The sequence below is a fragment of the Parasteatoda tepidariorum genome, chromosome 5, assembly GCF_043381705.1.
Source record: "Parasteatoda tepidariorum isolate YZ-2023 chromosome 5, CAS_Ptep_4.0, whole genome shotgun sequence".
NCBI classification, from domain to species: Eukaryota; Metazoa; Arthropoda; class Arachnida; order Araneae; family Theridiidae; genus Parasteatoda; species Parasteatoda tepidariorum.
The window spans coordinates 31632096-31655377 of NC_092208.1; the positions used below are offsets into that span (position 1 = coordinate 31632096).

At 27.5% G+C, this 23282-nt stretch overlaps 1 protein-coding gene across 1 annotated transcript in view; it reads left to right on the top strand.

Annotated features, from left to right (window-relative positions):
• The first annotated feature begins 387 nt into the window (after positions 1-387).
• Positions 388-23282, top strand: part of LOC107444189 (uncharacterized) — a 49896-nt gene continuing 27001 nt past the window's right edge. The window contains exon 1 of the mRNA XM_016058274.4: positions 388-679. Within this exon, the coding sequence (XP_015913760.1) occupies positions 620-679 (60 nt within the window). The 5' untranslated portion in view covers positions 388-619. The remainder of the gene's footprint in view (positions 680-23282) is intronic.

Genomic DNA, 23282 nt, shown 5'->3' on the forward strand with positions numbered 1-23282 from the left:
ATTTAAATCATAATCAACAAAATTTAAAAAACACAATTATTGGCATAATCCTTAACGAAAGCAAATAATAGGGGAGATTAACAAATAGTCGAAATGAAATTTTATCAGTAATTTTCTTAACAGATAAAATGCGTTTTATTACTAATTTTAAAATAAACTGTCGAGAAGTTTGAGACTTTTCTATGCTAAATTATTCTTAATTTGTATGCGTTTCGTATAATTGCAAAGAACAAACACGAAACACAATATTCCAGAAGACTTTTATGACCCAGAAAAATAACACCCTTAACAAATCCCCAATTCTACGCTAAATAACCCGTAAAAAAGTTAAGGTATCAAACGTCATATTTAGACGTCACGAAAGGCGGTTCGGAGAGGAAGAGCGCTGTGATCTCTGATTGGGTAGAGAAGCCGGGAACCCAAAAGGCGCGTGGGCGAAATGGAATTGACAGGTATTTGAAAGCATATAAAATTCGAGAACATCTTCATTTTTCTTCCACTTCAAAACTCACTCGATTTACTTCCAACAATTCCCCTCATTTACCAAACGAATTAAAGCGCAAAGAAAATAATTTTTTTTTAATTAAAAAGCAGTCCTAATTTTAATTTTCATTTCAACATGCTGATTCACGTCAGTTGTTTCTTGATGATGTTGATCAATTCAGCGCTTACTGCTCAGGTATGATTAAATGGTTTTTTCATTTATATGTGCAGGTGTAGAACTTTTATGTGAAATTTCACCAAAAGCATGCAAAAAAAAAAAATTTATGTCCGTTTGTAAATATATAATTCTGCAACTTTAATCTAAATGTCATCTATTCATTTAATGTTGTTTTCTCTTAAACGAAGAAAAAATCTGTAAAACGTTTTCATCCAAATATGTTTTACTTATATTTTATTGGTGGTACATAGATTCTAGGCTGAGAAATAAATTAATGCGCTTTATTTTATGTAAAGGAGGTGTAAAATTTTTTTCCCTGAATTTTTTTTTTTATCTTTATTTTCTTTGAAAATATTTATTTCAATTGAAAAACGAATGATTTAATCAGATGTGTATTATAAACATGAACGCGCTAATTCCGCTAGCTGAAAATTTGCCACCATCGCGGTAATTTTTTTGCATTGCTAGAAAAGAAAACTTTCTTCTCAAAGAAGTACATCATTTTCGAATTCCCAAAATAAAAATATTATTTTTTTACTCTATTTCCCACAAGAATTTTTTACGCATTCGAGATTTAATATTTGATTCAAGTAGTTTAAAATCGCACATCGCAATTCGTGTTCATATGTTTTTAAATAACACATCGCGATTCGTATTAGGCGATTTCGATATTAGGCGATTTAAGATCGTGCATCGTATTTTTACCGTTATAATCAAATATCGCTTCTCGTATTCACCCGATTTTGAAATCAAACATCGAGATTCGTCCTAACGCTATTTTAAAATCAAACATCGAGATCAGTACCACGCGATTTTAAAATTAAATAACGAGATTCGCATTCACGTAATTTAAAAATCTCACATTGAGGTTCACATTCACACAATATAAATAATAAAGTGACTTGGCGACGAAACGGTTGAAAATACTCACGAGAATTAATCAATTGCGTGCAGTAAGTTTTTTAATTGAGATTCTGTGAAAGCAGAAAGTGTTTCATTTTATCCAAGTCTGGATATAATTTTTTACAGAAATGATTATTATATTTTTTTTTCAAATTTTCTTTTTAAGCTATTGTTAAATTCATTGCATAATTGAAGGACTTAGTGGAAGAACCGGTTAACTGAGATTTTGGTCAATTTGAGTAAATGAGAGCTAAAGTTTATACGTTCCTCCTTTTTTTTTCATTCAATTTTTATCTTTTTAGTATGTTTTGTGAAGGTATAACTCTGAAAATTTTTGCTGTTCCAGTTATTTGATTCCAACTCTTTTATAAAGGAAGATTTTGATGATTTTTGTGCTTGTTTTTACGGACTATTTTAAATGTTCTCATCGAATATAATTTTGTTTAAATAGATAAAATAAATATACATATATTTAGACTTATATTCATAGAATAAAATTTTAGCAATCATAATTTGGAACAAACTGGTATCAAATTTCATCTAGACTTGTTAGTCAAAAAGCAGATCAGAAGAGATTCAGAGGCAGCGTGAGCTCAACTTTCGCGGAGTAGATGTTTCACAGCTATGTATCGCTTTAATTGGCGAGAATTCGATAATTTTTGATTTTAAAATAGTATTCTCTTAAGGTATCTTTCTGACTTGTACAAAAACATGATTTTCGGCAAAATTTTCGAAATTGAGTTTATTATAAATTTAGAATCCCTGTACTTTTAGCTTTCTAAAAATACTTTACTTTTGTTTGCCGGTTTTTTCATCCAATGAATACTGAAATAATGTCACTTAGCCGGTTCTTCCACTGAATATCTTCGAAATGAATAGATTTAGCGAAATAAAGGAATGTTTAAATAAAGCTAAATTAAGGACTTTCGCCTAGAAATCTAAAATTTCTTTTGAAAATGTCACTTACCCGGTTCTTCCACTAAGCTTTTCAATTAGAGTAACAAGACATCAAAGTTTTTGGTTAATCGAAATATTTTTAAATCGATATTTAAATAAATTGCAAAAAATCTTTGTGCACATATTATAAGTTTTAAATACAATTATTTATATAGCAGAGTTGCTTAGCCTATTTAAAAAATAAATCAATTTTTAAGCAGAAAATACATTTATAAATTCTTTATTTTTTTCAAATATAATCATTGGTATACTAGTGATGCATATTATTTAATTTTAACGATTGTAAAAGTAAACTAAAAATATTACATTCGCAAACTTTAAACTTCTTAATAGTAGCAAATCTGTATTGCAAATTATTTTGTTTGAATAATTAAAACATATTTTAAAAGCAAATTTGTGCATATTTTATAACTTATTTTAAAATAAATAATTAGCATGGCATTGTTTTTTTATGAATTCCTACTTAATAATTTCAAAATCATATTAATTTTAGTAATCCAAAAGTTCAATTTATTTTTACACTGTATTCCATTTACTTGTGTTAAATGTTGTGAAACCAACTGAAAGAACCAACTAGAGAGAATTTTTAAAGATAAATTTATTTAACAAATTTGAAAAGTCCCTAAATACAAAAAGGGATAAATTTTTTTAATTAAAAAGTTTCAAGCAATCAACTGTATTTTTTTTAAAGAAATAAGTAATGCATTTTCGGCTGAAATCAATTAATAAAAATTAATGCTTAAGCTATGGGAAATATTTTAATTTTCAATTAAAAGAACTACATTCAGAATACACATGTGATAAGTGCATTGTTTACTTCATTAGAAAATGTTTTTTTTTTAATAATTGCGTTTTAAATAAAGTAAAGCTACAGCACCGGTAATAAATCATGGGTGTCGTCTAGGTTAAGGTTCGACCAACGTCATGATGGTAACAATAATGTCAGCATTGTTCACCTACCACCTTTACTTCTAAAACAAGCTTTTACCCATCTGTCATGCTGAAATATGCATAACATATTTCTGAACATTTAAAAACCAAATTATAATCTTATTTAATAATTTTTCAATAAATAAAAATCATTAATATTTCAACATGACACCATTGATCTGAAAATAAACTTACTGCAAGCCGTTATCGGAGATAAAACCCCGGTCGCTAATTTACAATCCAGCAGACTTTAACGACTAACTCNTTTTTTTTTTTTTTTTTTGAAAGACTTTCCTCTTGGCTGTAGTTGGTCACAACTATAATGCAAGCTTATATTTCCTTTAAAATTTGTGACCAGAGCTAAAAAAAAAATAACAATTTTTAAAATTAAGAAAATGTCAAACAAAAGATCGGGTCGTTAAAGGCCTCTGGATTGGAAAATCGCGCACCCCAGTCTTTCGCAGGGATAGCACAGTATCTTAAACACTTCTCCCTAGCAACCCGCATTTTATGCATTTGTCAAAATAATTACTCGCTATCATATGTCTCGGTAAGTTTCTTTTAATATGCATTTTCTGTGAATTAGCTATGGCCATAAATAATTTGAAACATTTTTTTTTTCATACAGCCTGTTATTGTCTGTTTTATTTGAAAATGTATCACTATTCACTAAAATAAATACTAATAAGTACGATTTTTTTCATATTTTAAGTTATTTTACCTAAGAATCTTTCATCAATGCTTAAAATTAATATTACAATAAACTTTTTTATTTCAAACTTTTAGTCATTTTTCGCTAGAATTTTTATATTTATAATTGCAATTTTATTTTCCAATTTTTTATCGTTAATTCCCAGTATTTTTAAACACATTCTTTTTTTTTCAAGGTTTATTGTTACGCTACGTTACTTTACTTTTACAAAAGTTTATGAACAATAAACCCTGAAATTAAAGTTAGATTTAAAAAAATTGACTTTATAATATTTGCTCAAATGTAATAAATAATGTAACAAGCAAAATATTTGTAAACTTAAACATTTCGATACAAATGAAAACTGAAGATGGAACGTATTTGTGTACTACTCTTAACCCTTTGAAACTGTTCGTCTGATCTGAGCTACCATCTTAAAGTGCCAAACTTGCTTAAAGTATCAAACTTACTTAAAGTGCCAAACTTACTTAAAGTGACAAACTTACTTAAAGTACCAAAAAAATGCGACCATGAAAGGCAAATAAAATAAAATATAACACACATTATAGCTTTGAATAATAAAATTCATTATTTCATTTCTAAGAATTTTGATGGGCAACCTTTTAATCGAGCTTTGCAGTTAAAATATTGAGGATATGAATCTTACAAAACGTCATATTCTCGTATTTGTTAAATAATGGGGGAAATTTAAATTTCATTAGATAATTCCCAGATTTTTAGAACTCAATATTATTTTTTCGATTATCAGATTAATACATTAAATACATTATTTCGGAAATATATTTTTGACGCTTTTGAATTAAATTTGTAATTGTAAATGTTGTTCAATGAAACTATTGTGTTCAGATAAAATATTTAAAACAAATTAAATGTCTAAATAACATAAGTTTTGATGGAAGAAATCCGCTACATGCACGCAATCAGTTACAATAACCTAACTTCTGATTTTAACTTGCAACTACAATCGAAGTTTAATTAACTTTTTTTAGAAAAAACAATCAAACTGGAAATTGAATCTTTGTTTTAAATCTTTTATTTATGACCTTTATTATGCAGTTTTGCTATGTTTTTTTAAATGCCTCCATTTTGCTGATTGAAGATTTCTACTAAACAATAGATTTCAGGAAATAGTTAAAAATAAAACAAAACTTAAAACATTTTAGATTATTCTTATTTATAAAACGAATTCATAGAATAAATGTAGCAATTTTGATTTAAGTTTCAAATGTTCAATAAATATTTAGTTCAATGAATGATGATATTTCAGGACTTATAGTGATTTAAAAAAAACTTGTATTCTTTTTATCGAATCAAATACTGCACTGAGAAAAAAAATATAGTCAAAACTACCAAAATGTGGTATTATTTACTTATGTTTGTACTCTTTAGGAACAATAAAAAGATCGGTAAATTTTTACCGAAGTACTTTGGTAATGGTTGTGGTAAAATGAACAATGAAATGTGATTTCATAATATGTGATAAAATTTGATAATTTTATCATGATACCTTAGAGTTGGTATAAAAACCATTTATTCAGTTGAATTTACATTTCAGTGATGTATTTTTTACAAATGTGTGATAATAAGAACTATAATTTTAAAAACAAAAATTTCCTGGTAAACCGTTACCATATGAACTCAAATATTACCAAATGAAAGGTTTAAATACCGTATATTTTAAATTTATTAACTGGAAATATGTTTCTTTTTTACTAGAAATATGTTTAAAATACGAAACGGTAATTTTACCTGAATTGTTTTTCTACGGGTATGCGAAAGTGAAGTATGCGAAATTGAAGCATATTGAAAACAAATGCAACTGCATAGCTTTTTAATGATCGCATTTTCATTCTCTGCAAAATACAATGATTCTATTACAAGGGGTTCACCTAAAATATGCTAATTAGTTATTTTCTTATTTTATAACCGTCGTTTAACAGTCAACCCAACTTCATGGGTTTACGACTACTAACGTTCAACTCCGTAGCCTTGTAATTTTGAACTAATCCAGAAGACAAGGAAACTCCTGGATCAGTACCCCCAGAGGTATTGATTTGTTGTGGGAACATGGAGGACTTTGAGACTCGACAGATTTAACGTGCATCAGTCACCATTTACTACACGGGGAGTCTTTGGCCGGCGAGGATCGAACCTACGACCTCTTGGATATGGGCCCAGCGACCTACCGACCAGGCTCTCCCGGCATGCTAATTAATTAGTGAAGACCACAGTTTAGGTTATGAAATTAGACGCAAATTACTTTCCCGAATAAATATCAAATGAGTTTATTTGTATCTTGCCCCGCCCTACTTTAGGGCATACGAGAGTAGACACATTCACAAAGCAGAATAAACATCAAATATTTTTTTTGATGATTTGAAACAGTAGTCAGTCCAAGTCAAAATTTTTGATGGTTTTCCATTGATGGACCAACATAATTTTTGTGATAACCATCAATAATTCCATCATGAACCATTTTATTTTTTGATGGTAAGGATCAATAATTCCATCATGAACCATTTTATTTTTTGATGATAAGGATCAATAATTCCAGCATGAACCATTTTATTTTTTGATGGTAAGGATCAATAATTCCATCATGAACCATTTTATTTCTTGATAGTAACCAACCATCACCACAATGTAGGAATTCTGAATGATTTATGATGGTCCATCATAAGAATAGCAACTTATTGTGATGGTTTGTTCATGCTGAACCATCTGAAATTTCCATCATAGCTTCTTGGAAATCAAATGCTGAAACGATCCTGAACAATCATCACTCCGACGAGGAATTCGGACTGATTTATGATGGTCCAACATAAAAAAAAAACCAGGTTGTTTTCATGGTATATTCCTGAAAACCAACAAGAATTCCAATTAAACCATCATGGAAATATTGGAACCATCATGGATCATCACGGATTGTTGGTCCATGGGAATCAAACTTCTATTGATGGTTAACCATCATAGTATTAGAGTAGAATCATGGAATGATGGAAGTTTGTTGGCATTTCAAGAAACATAAACTCATAATGGAAAATGTTGGATGATGTTGTTGTTGCATACCCTCATCTGGCCTGACGCAGTCAGACCAGATCTATAAACCCGTTGACCTGAATGAAATCGAAGACCAAAAGAGGAGTAGAGTAGATATCTTCCCAGAGAAGATCAAGACAGTCCAGAATATGATCGGCGGAAGCTCGGTGTAGATAGCATTTAGAGTTGAGGGGGTAGGCTTTAGTTCCTTCAGAAATGTTGGATGATGGTGACCATCAAATGATGTTGATCCCTCATGAATCACACGGAAACCAACATAAGTCATCAAAAAATTTTGATAGAACCATCAAGAATTTTGACTTGGGAAGAGCGGTTTAAACTTACAAGGGAAACTAGGGAAGTGTAGCTCGCCAATTTTGAAATAAACTAGTGGGATGTATGCCTTATGAGGAATAGTTTTAGGGGGCAACATTCGTTTCGGCCCATAGAGGGTCCTATGAGACATGAAAAATAATTCAATATATAGAAAAATCGGTCTTTTATCACTTCAATGCAGACTATTAGTTATTGTAAGTGTTTCATACTCCAATTAATTAATTGGCTAATTAATTGATTTGCTTATTAACAAATTAATTAGCAAATTAATTATTTGATCATTAATTAATTAATTACTAATTAATTAATTATTAATTGATTTGTTATTAATTGATTTGTTACTCCGATTAATTTGGAAAAAATTTTTCTAGAAAAAAATTCACAACATTTGTTTTTTTAAATTACTGTACAATTTTTTTTTAAAATTAATCTAACAGGTTTTTCTGAAAAACTACAGAGATATAAAATTTTCGAAATCCATTTTGACAATAAATATGCATTACATAGTACGTGAAAGTACCACAAAATTAATTGGAGTATGAGATAACTACAATAACTAATAGTCTGCATTGAAGTAATAAAATACCGATTTTTCTATATATTGAATTACTTTGTATCTCTCATAGGACCTTCTATGGGCCGAAACGATTGTTGCCCCCTAAAATTATTCCTCATAAGGCATACATCCCACTAGTTTACTTCAAAATTGGCGAGTCACACTTTCCTAGTTTCCCTTGCTAGTATTATTCTTATTAAGCTTGGAACCCATTGGTAAAATTGAACATTACTTGTATTGTAATTTTCTTGCTTCGCATTCTTTCGCATCATTTAAAATCAGAAAAACTTATTTTTTGACACAAGAAGGCCTGCAGCTTAAAACTGAAAAAAAAAAACACCGAAACGAGCGCCATTATTATTTTTATGACATGCTTTCATTTTTGCTTATTGCCATATCCTTGGAATTAGTTAACATTAGGTGGCCTAAAGGAAATCATTTTGACTACTTTCTAACTGCTTTTTCATTTTCAAAAAATTTACAAATAATAATGCATAAATTAATATTTTCTTTCCAAGTGAAGTAAATTTTTTTATTGTTAATATTTACTAATAACTTGTTATAACTGTAAATAATATAAAAAATATTAAAAACTAATTAAATAAATTTCCTCGCACATTCGTTATTATTTCATAATGCAGTCATTTTGACTGCTTTTGGACAATATAGGTATATACTAAGTTTCAGTCTTTCCAGTGTTAATGCAAGCTAATGTGTTTAGACCCTTTTATAAGATTTAATTACAAAAAATGTCCAGATAAATCATATCAGATATAGGCGAGCTAAGAATGACCGACAATTTGAAAAAAATCACTGATGATTATTGGAAGAAGCTGGAAATCTTATTGCTTAAAGAACCAGTTATTACTCTCGCTAAATTATCCGAACAATTTCAAAGTTCATCAATAGATGGTGATGCCTGAACACTCATGTAGAATTTCTTTGTTTTGTTATAAAATTTGTTATGAAGGAAATTATTTTAACAAAAAAAAATCTTTCTTTATTTTTCAAATAACTTTGATTATATTATATGCAATATTTTTAGATCTTTCACAAATTACTTTAGAAGTATGGCAAAAATTACAAAATAAAAATAATCACTAACTTTTTTTCTATTCTCTTAACTAAACTGTTTACGGAATATTTTCCAAATTTTGTGAATTTATGTGTTCATGTTTAAGAAGCTGATGAGAGAAAGTAATTTTCTTCATTCAGTAAAAAGAACGTTTCTCGTATATTTGAAAATATGATCTAATAATTTCCTTTTTCCAAATACTAAGTATTTATTTCGATCTCTTTACTGGGTAGGGAGCATAGGGCCTTGGTAATGGCTCTCCATCTGACATTATTGGTGGCCAAGCACATTATCTCTTTCCATGTTTTATTTATCGTCTTTATTTCATTCTTAATAATTCCGGATCTTTCTTTTTTAAGGTCCATCCCTCTTTCGTTTTCCCTTAGGTGTCCAGTCCATAACTTGTGTTACTTTGAACTAATGAACTAATAATATTTTATAATAGTTTGTGCTATCCATCCTCACTTCAGTTCTCTGATTTCTAATTTTCTTGATTTTTGTTTATTGATTTCGTATAATTCATTGTCGATATTTTGTGAAACTATTTTATGTTTAGAATTCCTTTGATACATCTGTTTTAAAAAGGCCTTAATTAACTTATTTGTATCTGTTTTAAAGTTGTACTAAGTTTTTAATAAGTACTTATTTGAAATTTTAGATAATTATTCTTATTTTTGCTTTCATTTTATTTTATATATTCCTGCATACCCGAAATTTTTTTAGAATGGCGCTTCGGTGGGCTTCGCTGTGGGCGCTTCGCTGTGGGCTTAGTTCAACCTGTTAACGATACCTTGATCTGTACCTCATTGATTATTTATAATTGATCCAAGATAACAAAAACTGTCAACTACTTCTATCGAACAGTTTTGATTACTAAGTAATCTTTTATAATTTAAATATAAAATTGATTTCAAGAAACTTCATACAGAAGGGATGGTTCGTATATAGCAAAATTACTTATAATGTATAACATTATATTTCAACATGGAACACTGGGAAAAACTATCATTGTTGATTTGTAACTAATGTATTTTAAGTTATTTTCACACAATACAAAATTTAGTAAAACAAACTCAGCAAGAGAAATAAATTCATTTGGAGCATTCAAGTTAATAGAATATGCAAAAGATTTGTAAGAGCACTTTCATGTAGATGGAAATTACTGTCTTAAAATGGTATATTTTTCTTTTTCTTTTGCAACGCATAAGGTGTTAAAAAGACACTTAACTGAAGTTTAGCAAAGATTTCTTGAAGCTTCCCTTTTTGGTTATTTAATTTTTCCGAGTAGTTCTTGGTGATATTTTGTCAAGACTTTAGGGAACTGCTTTATTTAACAAAGTATATTTTTACTTCTTTTTTTTTCAAAAGAGACGTTAAATTTTATTTTTATAACCAAAATAAAAGTACTGAAAAGCATGGCTTTAAATTATTGTTAGATATACAAAAACAGTAAACTAAGATTGTTTGAATATTTGTTTTTATTAATTTTAATTAAATAATGAATATCTATTCTGATTTTATTTTTTATAATTAATTTCTGTTCTTTGAAAGTTTTATAAATGACTATCTAAGTTTTAATATCGATATTTGAGTGATTTTGAGAGTAATTATTTCTCCACCATTGTTTCAGATTAGCATTTTTGCCTAAAAAAATATTCTTAATTAATGTTTTTAAAAAACAGAAGTTAGTCATCAAAAATAAACTTATTTTTCAAACCTTGAGGTAAATATAAAAATTCAAATGTTAAATACTTTTAATTTAATATGCTTAAAATAAATTTTAAATAAATTTTTATAATTTTATACTCTTAATTTAGAAGACAATCAAAATCAAAAATAAAATTAGCGATTTTTCGGCTAATTAAAAAAAAAACATTGAAAATATGTAATATCGAAAATTAAAATGCGATCAACTTGTTTATTTACAAGTAAGGCAAGTTGTCAATCTTTACAACTATAACAAAAACATCCTTTAATGAGCAAATTTTCGTTGAACACAGCATGAATATTAGTTTGAAACATATTCGTCGAAACAAGTAAAATATACACTGACAATAAACAACGTATCATAAGCTATTAAATCGAAACTTTGTTAGTTAGAAAAATAATGAATAGCGGGTATGAAAGCTGATGATGCAATAAAAAAATAAGGCTACCAGTTCAACAAAAACAAGTTTAAATTTCGACCCAAGAAAAAGATGCCCAAAAAATGTTTCGAAAAACTTAGGTTAAATATGTTTATATGTGCGTTAATTCTACTTTGGGTACTTTTCCTATTCGTCCGCGCAAGTAATTTCGGCTATTATTTTATTTATTTATTTCGACTATTATTTATTCGGCTTATTTATTCATTTATTCGACTATTATTTTATATTATTTTATTTATTTCTTAAAAACTAAACATATATATATTTCCAATTTCCAATGTCTACCACATATGGCAACTATATGCCTTCGTGGTACTTAACGGATGCTATCGTTTTTTGAGAGCACCATATAGGAGAATCAACGTCACCCCCAACAACAGACGAAAGGCAGAGAGAAGGAGAAATGACATCCGTGCCCATTTTGAACCCGGGACCTTTCTTAACTCCTCCCACTCAGGTTCTTGATCACCATAGAAGCCGATCAGAATCCCCTTCCTAGAACCTATATAACATTTAAAAAATGTTTCATTACAATCTGTTGATAAGTACGGGTCTTGGCTTGATTTAAGCAGGTCCTATATTGAATTTGCAACCCTCCTATATGAAAAACTTATACTCAATTGTAGCAGCAAAACAGGTTTTTTTTTTATGAAATTATTCCTCATCAGTTTAATTTAAAGATGGGGGCTTAATATTTTCTAAATTTAAAATTTACAATCAAGGATTACAGAAATAATTAAAAACACACTTGGAAAGAAAATAGTTTTTTTAAAAAAAGATAATTGCAAAAAATATAAATAACATACAAACTTGGGAGATTATTTCAGAGATATGACATTATATAATGATAAATTAAATTAAATAAGGATTAAAGCAAAAAAGAAAAGTGTTTCTTTTTTAAATATAAAACACTGAGGNTGTTTTAAAAAAACATAAGTTTGTCATCAAAAATAAACTTATTCTTCAAACCTGGAGGAAAATATAAAAATTCAAATGTTAAATACTTTTAATTTAATAAACTTAAAATAAATTTTAAATAAATTTCCATAATTTTATACTCTTAATTTAGAGGACAATCAAAATTAAAAATAAAATTAGCGATTTTTCGGCAAATTAAAAAAAACATTGAAAATGTGTAATATCGAAAATTAAAATGGGATCAACTTGTTTATTTACAAGTAAGGCAAGTTGTTAATTTTTACAATGAAAAAACCTCCTTTAATTAGCAAATTTTCGTTTAATACATAGCATGAGCATACTGTAGCTTCTTATTGAAGTTTTTTTTTTGGTTTAAAAAAATATTCGTCGAAACAAATAAAATATATACTGACAATAAATAACGTATCATAAGCTATTAAATCAGAACTTTGTTAGTTAGAAAAATAATGAATAGTGGGTATGAAAGCTGATGAAAGAAATTTGCAATCAAAAAATAAGGCTACCAGTTCAACAAAAACAAGTTTAAATTTCGACCCGAGAAAGGGGATACCTAAATAATGTTTCGCAAAACTTAGGTTAAATATGTTTATATGTGCGTTAATTCTACTATGGGTACTTTTCCATTTCGCCCGCGCAAGTAATTTCGGCTGTAATTTTATTTATTTATTTCGACTATTATTTATTCCGCTTATTTATTCATTTATTCGACTATTATTTTATATTATTTTATTTATTTCTTAAAAACTAAACATATATATATTTCCAATTTCCAATGCCTACCACATATGGCATCTATATGCCTTCGTCGTACTTAACGGATGCTATCGTTTTTTGAGAGCACCATATAGGTGAATCAACGTCATCCCAACAACAGACGAAAGGCAGAGAGAAGGAGAAATGACATCCGTGCCCATTTTGAACCCGGGACCTTTCTTAGCTCCTCCCACTCAGGTTCTTGATCACCATAGAAGCCGATCAGAATCCCATCCCTAGAACCTAAATAACATTTAAAAAATGTTTCATTACAATCTGTTGATAAGTACGGGTCTTGGCTTGATTTAAGTAGGTCCTATATTGAATTTGCAACCATCCTATATAAAAAACTTATACTCAATTGCAGCAGCAAAACAGTTTTTTTTTATGAAATTATTCCTCATTAGTTTAATTTAAAGATGGGGGCTTAATATTTTCTAAATTTAAAATTTACAATCAAGGATTACAGAAATAATTAAAAACACACTTGAAAAGAAAATAGTTTTTTAAAAAAAAAAGATAATTGTAAAAAATATAAATAACATGCAAACTTGGGAGATTATTTCAGAGATATGACATTATATAATGATAAACTAAATTAAATAAGGATTAAAGCAAAAAAGAAAAGTGTTTCTTTTTTAAATATAAAACACTGAGGAATATTGTTTTTCAGATAAATAATTTATTGATAAATGAAATAAAGCTACAGGTTAGAATATCACTTTTAAGATATACATTAAGATTTTAATGTCCTCGAAATTGAATTTTTAATTAAAATGTTAGAAATTAAGTATTTTAATTAAACTAAGTTTCAAAGCATGAGTTTGTACTATATAATTTTGTTCTGAATCCCAAGAGATTGCATTTTTCGTAAGTTATTTATTTTGTTGGAAAGCTTTTAAACCAAATAGTGCAAAGAAACACAGAAATTTATTCTTGACTTTAGAAGAAAGCGATTTCAGATCAAAATACCGTAAAATTTATTTTTTAATCTACAAATGAAAAATGATTCAAAAAATTAAAATTCATGTCCTTAAGAAAATTTTAAATTGTTTAAATGTTTTATTAAGTCACTATTTAATAAAAAAATATTCTGTGGTATTTTTTTATTTCATATTAAATATGATATATGAGTAGCCCAGATAAATTTATTGATCTTGATAAAATTTATAATATCTGCATCCTTAAAACATTTTCATGCATTATATAGCATTTGCCAGCAATTATTTTCTCTTACTTCACCTAAAATAGCTAAAAATATTTTGATTTGATATACCAAAATGGGTTTCTTTGGATCACGGCAATTTCCATAACTTAGAGGTATAGGGCAAAATAAAGGTTTTACATACCAAAAATATAGTTTTTTGCAAATTAACTGTGACTTACAAAAAAATTTTAACCGTAAAGGACTTTATTTTTAAAAATTTAAAAGTGAAATATCAATTGATTCTATAAATACAGCATTGCATATTCTTTTTTATTTGAAAGTTCCTTTTTCCCCTGAAATTGCAGCATTTTTTTTTATCAAAATAGAGAAGCTATTTTTTCGGAAAAGTTGAATAATGATATTCAATGTTGTTCTTTTTTTTTTTTAAATTTAGCCATGCAAAGAAAGACGGATTGAATAAAGTTATTAAGTTACTTTTATTATTAAATTACATATTTTTGAAAAGAAATCGGTAGTTCATTATGTTATTCTATTATTCTATTCAAACCAGATTTCAATTAAAAAAAAGAACTGAGAGTATTATATTGATTCTCTGAAGCTTCCCTAGTTACTGAGAAATCAACATAAATATTTTTTCTAATTTTGAGATGAATATTTGAATAAAAAGGTACTTTAATTTAAAGCCTACGGGAAAATATTTCATTTTACTAAGTTGGAATAGAATATTTTTTTCTTTTTTAAATTGTGAAATATTTTTTTAGTTTTTCATTAAAATGTTCCTTCGTTTATAATAAAGTGTTTTAACTTTTCACTAAATACATGAAGAATTTAACGTGACAAGATAATTTTTCTTCCAACCGAATATAATATTCGTTTTTGAAATAAGTTTTCAAACTTCTTTACAATAAATAATACTTTTTGCTATAAAAGTTGCAGCAAAAAATACGAACCAATTATGTTAACAACCATTTGTTTTCTGTATTCTATTATATTCTATTATACACTTTATAAATATTTATTATGAAAATTACCTTTGGGGAAATAACACCTAGTAAAATTACCATACTGAAAGTTAATAGCATTTCTATTAAAAAATAAAACTTTTAATAATAAAAACCAAAATGTACGGTAGTTCAAATCATTCATTTGGTAATTTTTCCTTTCATATGGTAATGGTGTACCAGAAATTATAATTTTCAGAGTTATAGTTCTTATTACCACCCATTTTATAAAAATACAAGACTGAAAAATAAGTTAAACCAAATAAATAGTTTATAGCTCTGCTCAAAGGAATCCTGATAAAATTACCAAATTTTAACGAAATCCATCGTTTTTTGTTGTTAATTTTGCAGAATCATAACCAAAGCACTTCGATAAAAATTATCGAGCTTTTTGGGGCCAGAAGCATGGTAAATTTTACCATATTCTGGTATTTCTGACCATTATTGTAACTATATACACTCAGTGTGTAACTATAAATTTTTGACTATAGAGGGAAATTCTTTTCTTCATTCAATTCAATTTCTTTTTCTTCATTGACTCTTCATTGATCATTTCTTCACTGACTTTCAATTCTCTCGTACAAAAAATACTGCCAATAAAGATTATGAAAATTCAGGAAAAGCATATTTTCACATGGAAAAGGAAGTTCTAATTCTTTACTATATTTATGATTAAAATTACTTTTAATCTCATAAACTTTTGGACATATGAGTATTGAAATGAAAAAAGGATTGCAAATGAAAGACATACTATCAGATTTGCTAAATAAAGGTTTACTTTTTTTATGTACAAGAGTAAAATGATTCAATGAGGACTTGCTGTGCTTCGAAATTTTTGTTTTTAAACAAACTGTTATGTTTGCGATCTGCTTCAGGTCAGTCCGGTCTTATCGATAACATTCAGTATTTTTAAGTTGTCTTTGACGTTTCTAGACTGATAATGATTTAGAGATCCAGTGACATAACATAATTTCTTCTTTTCTTCTACAGATGACGTAGAGATTCCATACTTTTGCACCAAAGTGGTTGGGCTGTCCATGTGAAGTTTTTATGTTACCTCCTTCCTCACAAATAGTGACAAATGTTCAACAAAATGATAACCATAGAAGTAAATTTACTTCCACTGAGAAAAAAATTCTGGTAAAATTACCGTACGACATTTCAGATAGAAAAAAAACATATTGGTTAATTATATCAAAATGTACATTATTAAAACACATTCATTTGGTAATTTTTTTTTCATATATTTTGTTCGTCTTCAAAATTATAATTCTTATAAACACACATTTAGTAAACCATACAAAATTGAAAAGTAAATTTAACTGAATAAATAGTTTATTTGTCTTGTTCTAAGGAATCATAATAAAACTAATTTAACCAAAGTTACTAAATCGTATAGCATATTCAACCCTAATCGTCAAACCCTAACTATCAAACTTTGCATACATAATTCTCAGTTTATTGCGAAACTTATATTCTATATTACTTTCAGCCAACTTTTTCGAAGAAATACATTATTGGAAAATTCTTAATACATATGAAGAATATTTTCCTCCATTTCCACTCCAAGTACTAATATGTACAGTATAGGGTATAGTAATATGCCATTTTAAAGCTGATAATAGTATCTAGTACATCGTTCATGCAAAAAATTGCATGAAATCGCAATCGCAAAAAATATCGCAATCATACAACAATTGCACCTCCATTTACAACAAAAAAATATCGATTAAAATAATTACCAAAATATTTCTTTTATCCCATCATTATCAAGGCAATTAGAACAGCAATTTTGCTCAACGTCGAATCTAATCCTGAACGATATACGAATTAAAATAAATACTACATACGCCAACGTGACGTCATTTTAACGCTTTTCTTAAAGTTTTTTTCATACAGCGGGTCATAGCACACTCTTGAAACACTAAAATACTGAAACATTTAATTGATATTGTAGATTAGAATAATTAAAATTCTACAAGTTATAATTTAATGTCTCTATCATAGTATTTTAGTTCTGTGCGATTATACTTATGGACTAGATGGATAATTTTTCAGCGATTTTTTTTTTGCTTCATTTCAATAAAAATAGTTCAATCGAGATTAAACTGTTTGAATCAATCTGTTTTTGTCCTTATTTATTTATTATTTTTTCCCTGTAGTGTATTTTTGTAGCGCAGAATCACAAAACCTTATAAACGATTCTAAATATTTCATCTTAGTTTTTATTTCAATAATTCGTGATTAGAGTTTCGATCATATTTTTATTTACTCTCATGTATTTCATTCTGTTCTGCTATAAATAAAGAAAAGAAAACAATTATCAATCATAGTTAATCGAAAATTATTTATGTAGTCATTATGAGAACTAAGTAGTTATTCTTCTATTAGATTCAAAAAATAATGACCTATACATTAATCACGTGAAAATGTATTTTATTCAACATAGAAATAAAAATAAGGACTGGAAAAATAAAGAGAAATTAAAATATTTAATTAAAAGAAATTAATTTACTTTGGGAGTTAAGGCATAAAGTAATTCGTTTTTGCAAAGAAAAAGCATCCAAGCATTTATAGCTAGCTATAGCTAAGCAACTAAGTATCCATGAAAAGAAAGATTTTTATAAATTTAATTAAAAATAATGAAATAAAGCAATAAATTCATCACTTAACAAGTAGTTCAGCTTTTCACAGCGAGGTTCACTGTGGTTCACTGAATGCATTTGGTCGGAGAGTGTTGCCATTTTGCCGTGCTTTAAAAAAAAAAGACATGTCGCCTCTTTGAATGCTCCAGCATTAGAGTGAAAAAACTCTATATATTTCTCTACAATATTAACTTGCACAAACAATTCATTTGTTTTAAATAATAACCCTTGAGACATTAGATTGGAAACGTTTGATTGGATCAAATTTAAGTATTAAGCACGAACAAATACATAAAAAGTTTCCACTCTAACGCTAGTAAAAATGAGACAATTTATTTTAAAAATTTAATTTTTTTGCAGTTTTTCTTTTTCTTAACTTCATTTATATTTTGAATAAAATACATATTTTTGTGATTGATATGCGCTATTAATCTTTTTAAAATATTAAGAGAATAAAAACGTAAGCTTAATAATTAATACATAAATCAAATCCTGTTATTTATTTATAATATAATTTATCATAGAACCGAATAAATTAGAATTAGACAGTAGTAAATGAAAACATGGCAGAAAAAATATTCACGAATAATGTGACTAAATTTTAGGAATAAATATTTTGAATTGTTTTGAAAATTACAGAATTTTTTCCTCAACATAAATTTTTTTTAAAAAAATGAACATATATTCACACAATCTAATCTTTAATTCGTTTTTTTATTGAAAAACAGGGAAAAAATAATAATAAGGGACTAATTTTATAACTATAGATCACCATTAATTCTTTTATTAAACTAATAGCATTGACATATTGTTTATAATTACTGCATCAATAATTTTCCATAATTTCTTTATTTTCTGTTTGTAGTAGAATTAATCATATGTCAGAATTAAATGAATAATAGCAAATAATATGATAAAAACACTTTTTGTAGGTAATAAAACTTTTTATTATTTTATTTTTTTAATGGTGGCAACTTGGGGGTTGTCCCATTGGCCACAGGAATACCGGAACTGCTACTCTCTTCTCGTTACCCAGTGGGCACCTGTGGCGAAGCCACGGTGGTGGAGCAGCGTCGCCCACGTCACACAACCACAAACCCGTTGTAATAGAACTAAAAAATCTTCGATTTTAGTTCTTTTAGGTAATAGAACTAAAATCGAAGATAAAAGATTTGGAATTCATTAGAAACTTTTATGTTTCTACACAAAGCACTGCATGAAAAATTAAATTCAAAACACTCACAGAAATTCTTCTAAATCCAATATTTATTGAAATAAGATGACAAAAAAAACTTTAAAACTAAAAATCATAAAGAAGTATATTTCGTCCATGCTAGAAATATATTCCTACGGAAGTAAACAAAAGTAAGACAGAGACATTATAAATATTACAGTGTTAACTATTTAAACATAATGTATAAACTAACCATTTCCTTTTAATGTTTCAAGAAGGCATTGAGGCAAATTTGAGTAAAAAGAAACTTTAAAAAAAGTTTCATCTTAACGTTGCAGTAATATATTTAAACGGTCGCACTTAAGTTACACAAGTCACTCTTTGTTAGAAAACGAACTAAGTTAAGTATTTCTTTACCATAACTATTACTCCAAAAAATAATTTAATTACATTTAATTTTATTGCATGCAATAAATTTCTATTTATTTAATTTTGAATTAAAGTAATTATTTTGATATTTAAAGAAAAAATTATTTACAGCATATTTTCCATGCTAAAAAGTAGGTTTAGCTACAAAAAAGCCGTGTGAAAAAGTTTTAATCACGAAGTGTAAAAACAAATATTGCTTTAGGTAAAAAATGAGTATTTAGCAGTTTAAGTCGCTTTTAATTGGTTAAGTGAATATTATCTTCCACTAAACTAAAAATGCACATATTATGATTTTTAATAACATGGAAATATTTCGTTTTTATAATTTTAAATCTTGTTTTCAAACTAAAAAAACACATTCATTAAATATAATCATACATGAGTAGTTTTTAAAATTAATATTTTACCACCGTTTTAATTAGTTGTTTAGTTCGAGAAGTTTTTTAACGTAATCGCCAGATTTTCAAAAAGCTTATTCGTTTTTCAATCCAATTATTAGTATTTGCTTGACTGATTTCAGTTCTTAGATAAAAAAGGGACATTTTTTTACTCAGGTATTTGTTATAATTAAGCAAAAAAATTCTTAAATCCTTATAAAAAAAACTAAAAAAAACTTTGAAACTTTTAAAGCGAGGGAATTAAAAAGCAATAAAAATATTCTAGGAAATAATTCATCATATTTCACATAAAAGAATTTAAATCAAAAAAATAATTTGGATGCGTAAAATCATTTATTTACTTTTGAATATTCTTAAAACTCTAAAAGATATTAAATTCTGTAAGAAATCTTCATTAAGTTATACTTTTTAAAATTAATATTTGACGAGTTTTTGGAAATGTAAAAGTGTTAATCTTTATCGTAATTTAATAAAAAAACCCATCAAATTCAGCATGTTAAATTTCAGATAGCACAGATAAAAGCTATAATAAAAACTGGCGATAAAAACGAGAAGAAATTGTTTATCGTTTTAAAGGAAATGTAAATTAGTAAAACCTTTTTGTTCAAGTAAAAAGAAAAGAATATAAAAAATGAAATATTTTAACTCACATAATTAAATAAAATACAGTTATAGTGTTAAATAAAATACTCTATAACTGTGAATATTTAAAATACTTAGAAGATACTTAGAAAATACTTAGAATACTTAGAAACTGCAAAGATCTCGTATATTGCAGTTTCTTCTTAAACTCTCAGAAAACTAATTTAACTTAGAACTAAAATATTGTTACATCACTTGGAACTATAATGTGCTCAAAATTTTGTGCAATCATCTTAAGTTGAATCATATTACAGCGTTATCAATTTTAAGAAGTATCATAATGTATGTAATTTATTAATATTGAAAGAAATGTAAACGATACACGGTACAATAAAATCCAAAACTTCAAATAATGCATGAGCTAAAGTAAGCATTTAAATATAAATCCGATGAAAAAGTCACAAACTAAATCCTTCAATCACATAGTAAAAATTATCTGAATTTTTATTTGGTGATACTCTTATTAAAATTTATTGTAACCGATAAAAACCTGTCTGCAATGGGTTTAAAAGATATTTTAAAAATATGCGGTTTTTAAAAAATAACTAGGAAGAATAAAAGAAGAAATAAAATACATCGTTAGAAATCTTTGCAGTGTGATTAAATTAAATAAACTAAAGATCTAGTTTGTATCAGGTTTGTACATCGTTCAAAAAAGCCAGAATATTGTTCAAACTGACTGCAAATAAATACTACTATATTAAATACCATAATATAAGAAGAATTTTACCATATTATAGTATTTCTTCTGCTAAAAGTATGCAATGCTGAACTTCAGCTTCTGATCTTGACTTCTGGCAATCTCTTTTTGTTTACAAAAATTTTAATAATTTAATTAATGATCTTCATAGTGTTTAGAAATCTTTTTCAATTTAATTTCTATATTTTCACACCTGGGTTTCTCAGCTGCTCATCCTCACACACCAGTTTTTTTATGTTCTTTTTTTTTATCTTCCTTCTTTTCATTATCTTGATCAAACTTGTTCCCATTGGTTAGATGTGTTTGTTACGTATTTCTTTCTGTCATTTTATGTTTCGACATTGAGGAATGTTCTTGTTTATGGAACCAAAACTTTAGTATTTCCATCCTTGTACCTTTGTTTGTACTTTATTCACACTGTTTTATTTCACTCTTATTACGATAATTTTTAAATTTGACTACAGTGTGTTATGGTTTAATTTTAACGGAGCCATGTGTTAAATTAATGCGTTATTAAGTTTTCAGAAACATTACATTATGGCCACAAGTACATGGCTAAGCGTTGTTTCTCTGAGAATGTAATAGGCCTTATTTTCTATCATTTTATCTTAGAATGGTTAAAAGAAATTTGAATTATAAGCGATTCAATTTTTGCATCATTTTAAAGAATGTAATTTTATATAAAAAAAAATCCTATTTTAAGCAAATTCGGTAGAATAGTTCCTGAGAAATCTGACTTTTTTGAAATTCAATTTCTCAAGAACTGTTTGACCGATTTTGCTCAAATTTTGTATTTTGTTGCATAAAATTATATTCTTTAGAAAAGATTAAAAAAATTGTATACTTTACAGCTCAAAATGTTTTTGACTATTAGTTTATAAAATAATAAAAAAATGATAAATATTTACTAAAATATAATTTTTGCATGGAATTATCTATGGGTAAACTATTTTTATAATTGTGTGCAAAAATTTTTCATTTAGCTTTAAAATTTCTTGAGGTATGGCGAAATACGAAAAAAGTAAGATTAACATTACGGGATCCGAACTTTGGATCACTCTCCTGGCTAAACTATGGGGACCATGTTCCCCAGATTGCGACTACCCCCTATATTTTGGGGGTGAAAAATCCGAATCTCTTGAAAAAATGTGTGTTTATTCAGTAAAAGTATAGTTTTGTGTCTGGTTTCGTAACTTAAAATATCGTCTGCATTAATTAATTAGCATATTTGAGGTCACCCCTTTGAACCATTACGAATGAGTCCCAGAACGTAACGATCTGGTCATTAGATCAAAAGTAATTCAGGGTGGTCCATTTTTTTTTATCACTGTACCTTCAAAAGAATCATCTATCCATTCTTCAAACCAAAATTGAATAAAAAATATTTTATTTAGTAAGAGGAAAATGATACCCATTTTGTATACACTGTTTAGAGAGAAACCTATAGTAAGTACACTACATATAGTGATACCTATAGTAAGTACACTACCTATAGTGAGGGAATCAAGTATAAATTTTTTTTACATAATCTTTATCATTCTTATACTTTTGAAATACACTAGTGACTAAATTTTCTGTTGTATTTATACAAATACTTGATCTTGCCTAATTTAGGAGAGGGGATTCCAAATCTGAAACTAATGTAGCCCTTAATGCTACATAATTTTTTAAATGACATTTTTATTCTATTTTTTTTTCGAAATGTACAAGTTCAAAAACTATGTATATGACAGAGGGTCGCGTAAATGTGGCGAGTAACCTCAGGGGGAGTTAGGGCACATCATCAGGATTGAAACTGCATGGGAATCTATGTCCAGAAATGTCGTCATACGATTCTAGAGGAGCTACCACAATATGACCTATTCAAAAGCACACAAATAAAGTTACAGCCACTAAGCGCATCTTGTGGAGTATGGCGACAATTTCGGGCATGGGTGCTAATGCAAGAATAAATCGGATGGTGTTCCCTTAACTCCCCAAGAAGTTTGTCACAAAATTTATACGATCCCCTGTTCTTTACAAAGTTTTCAAACATGTGCATTTTGACAAAAAAATGTCATTTAAAAAAAGTTGCAGCTTGGGGAGAAAAGATGGTTACATATTTGAAATCAGCGATG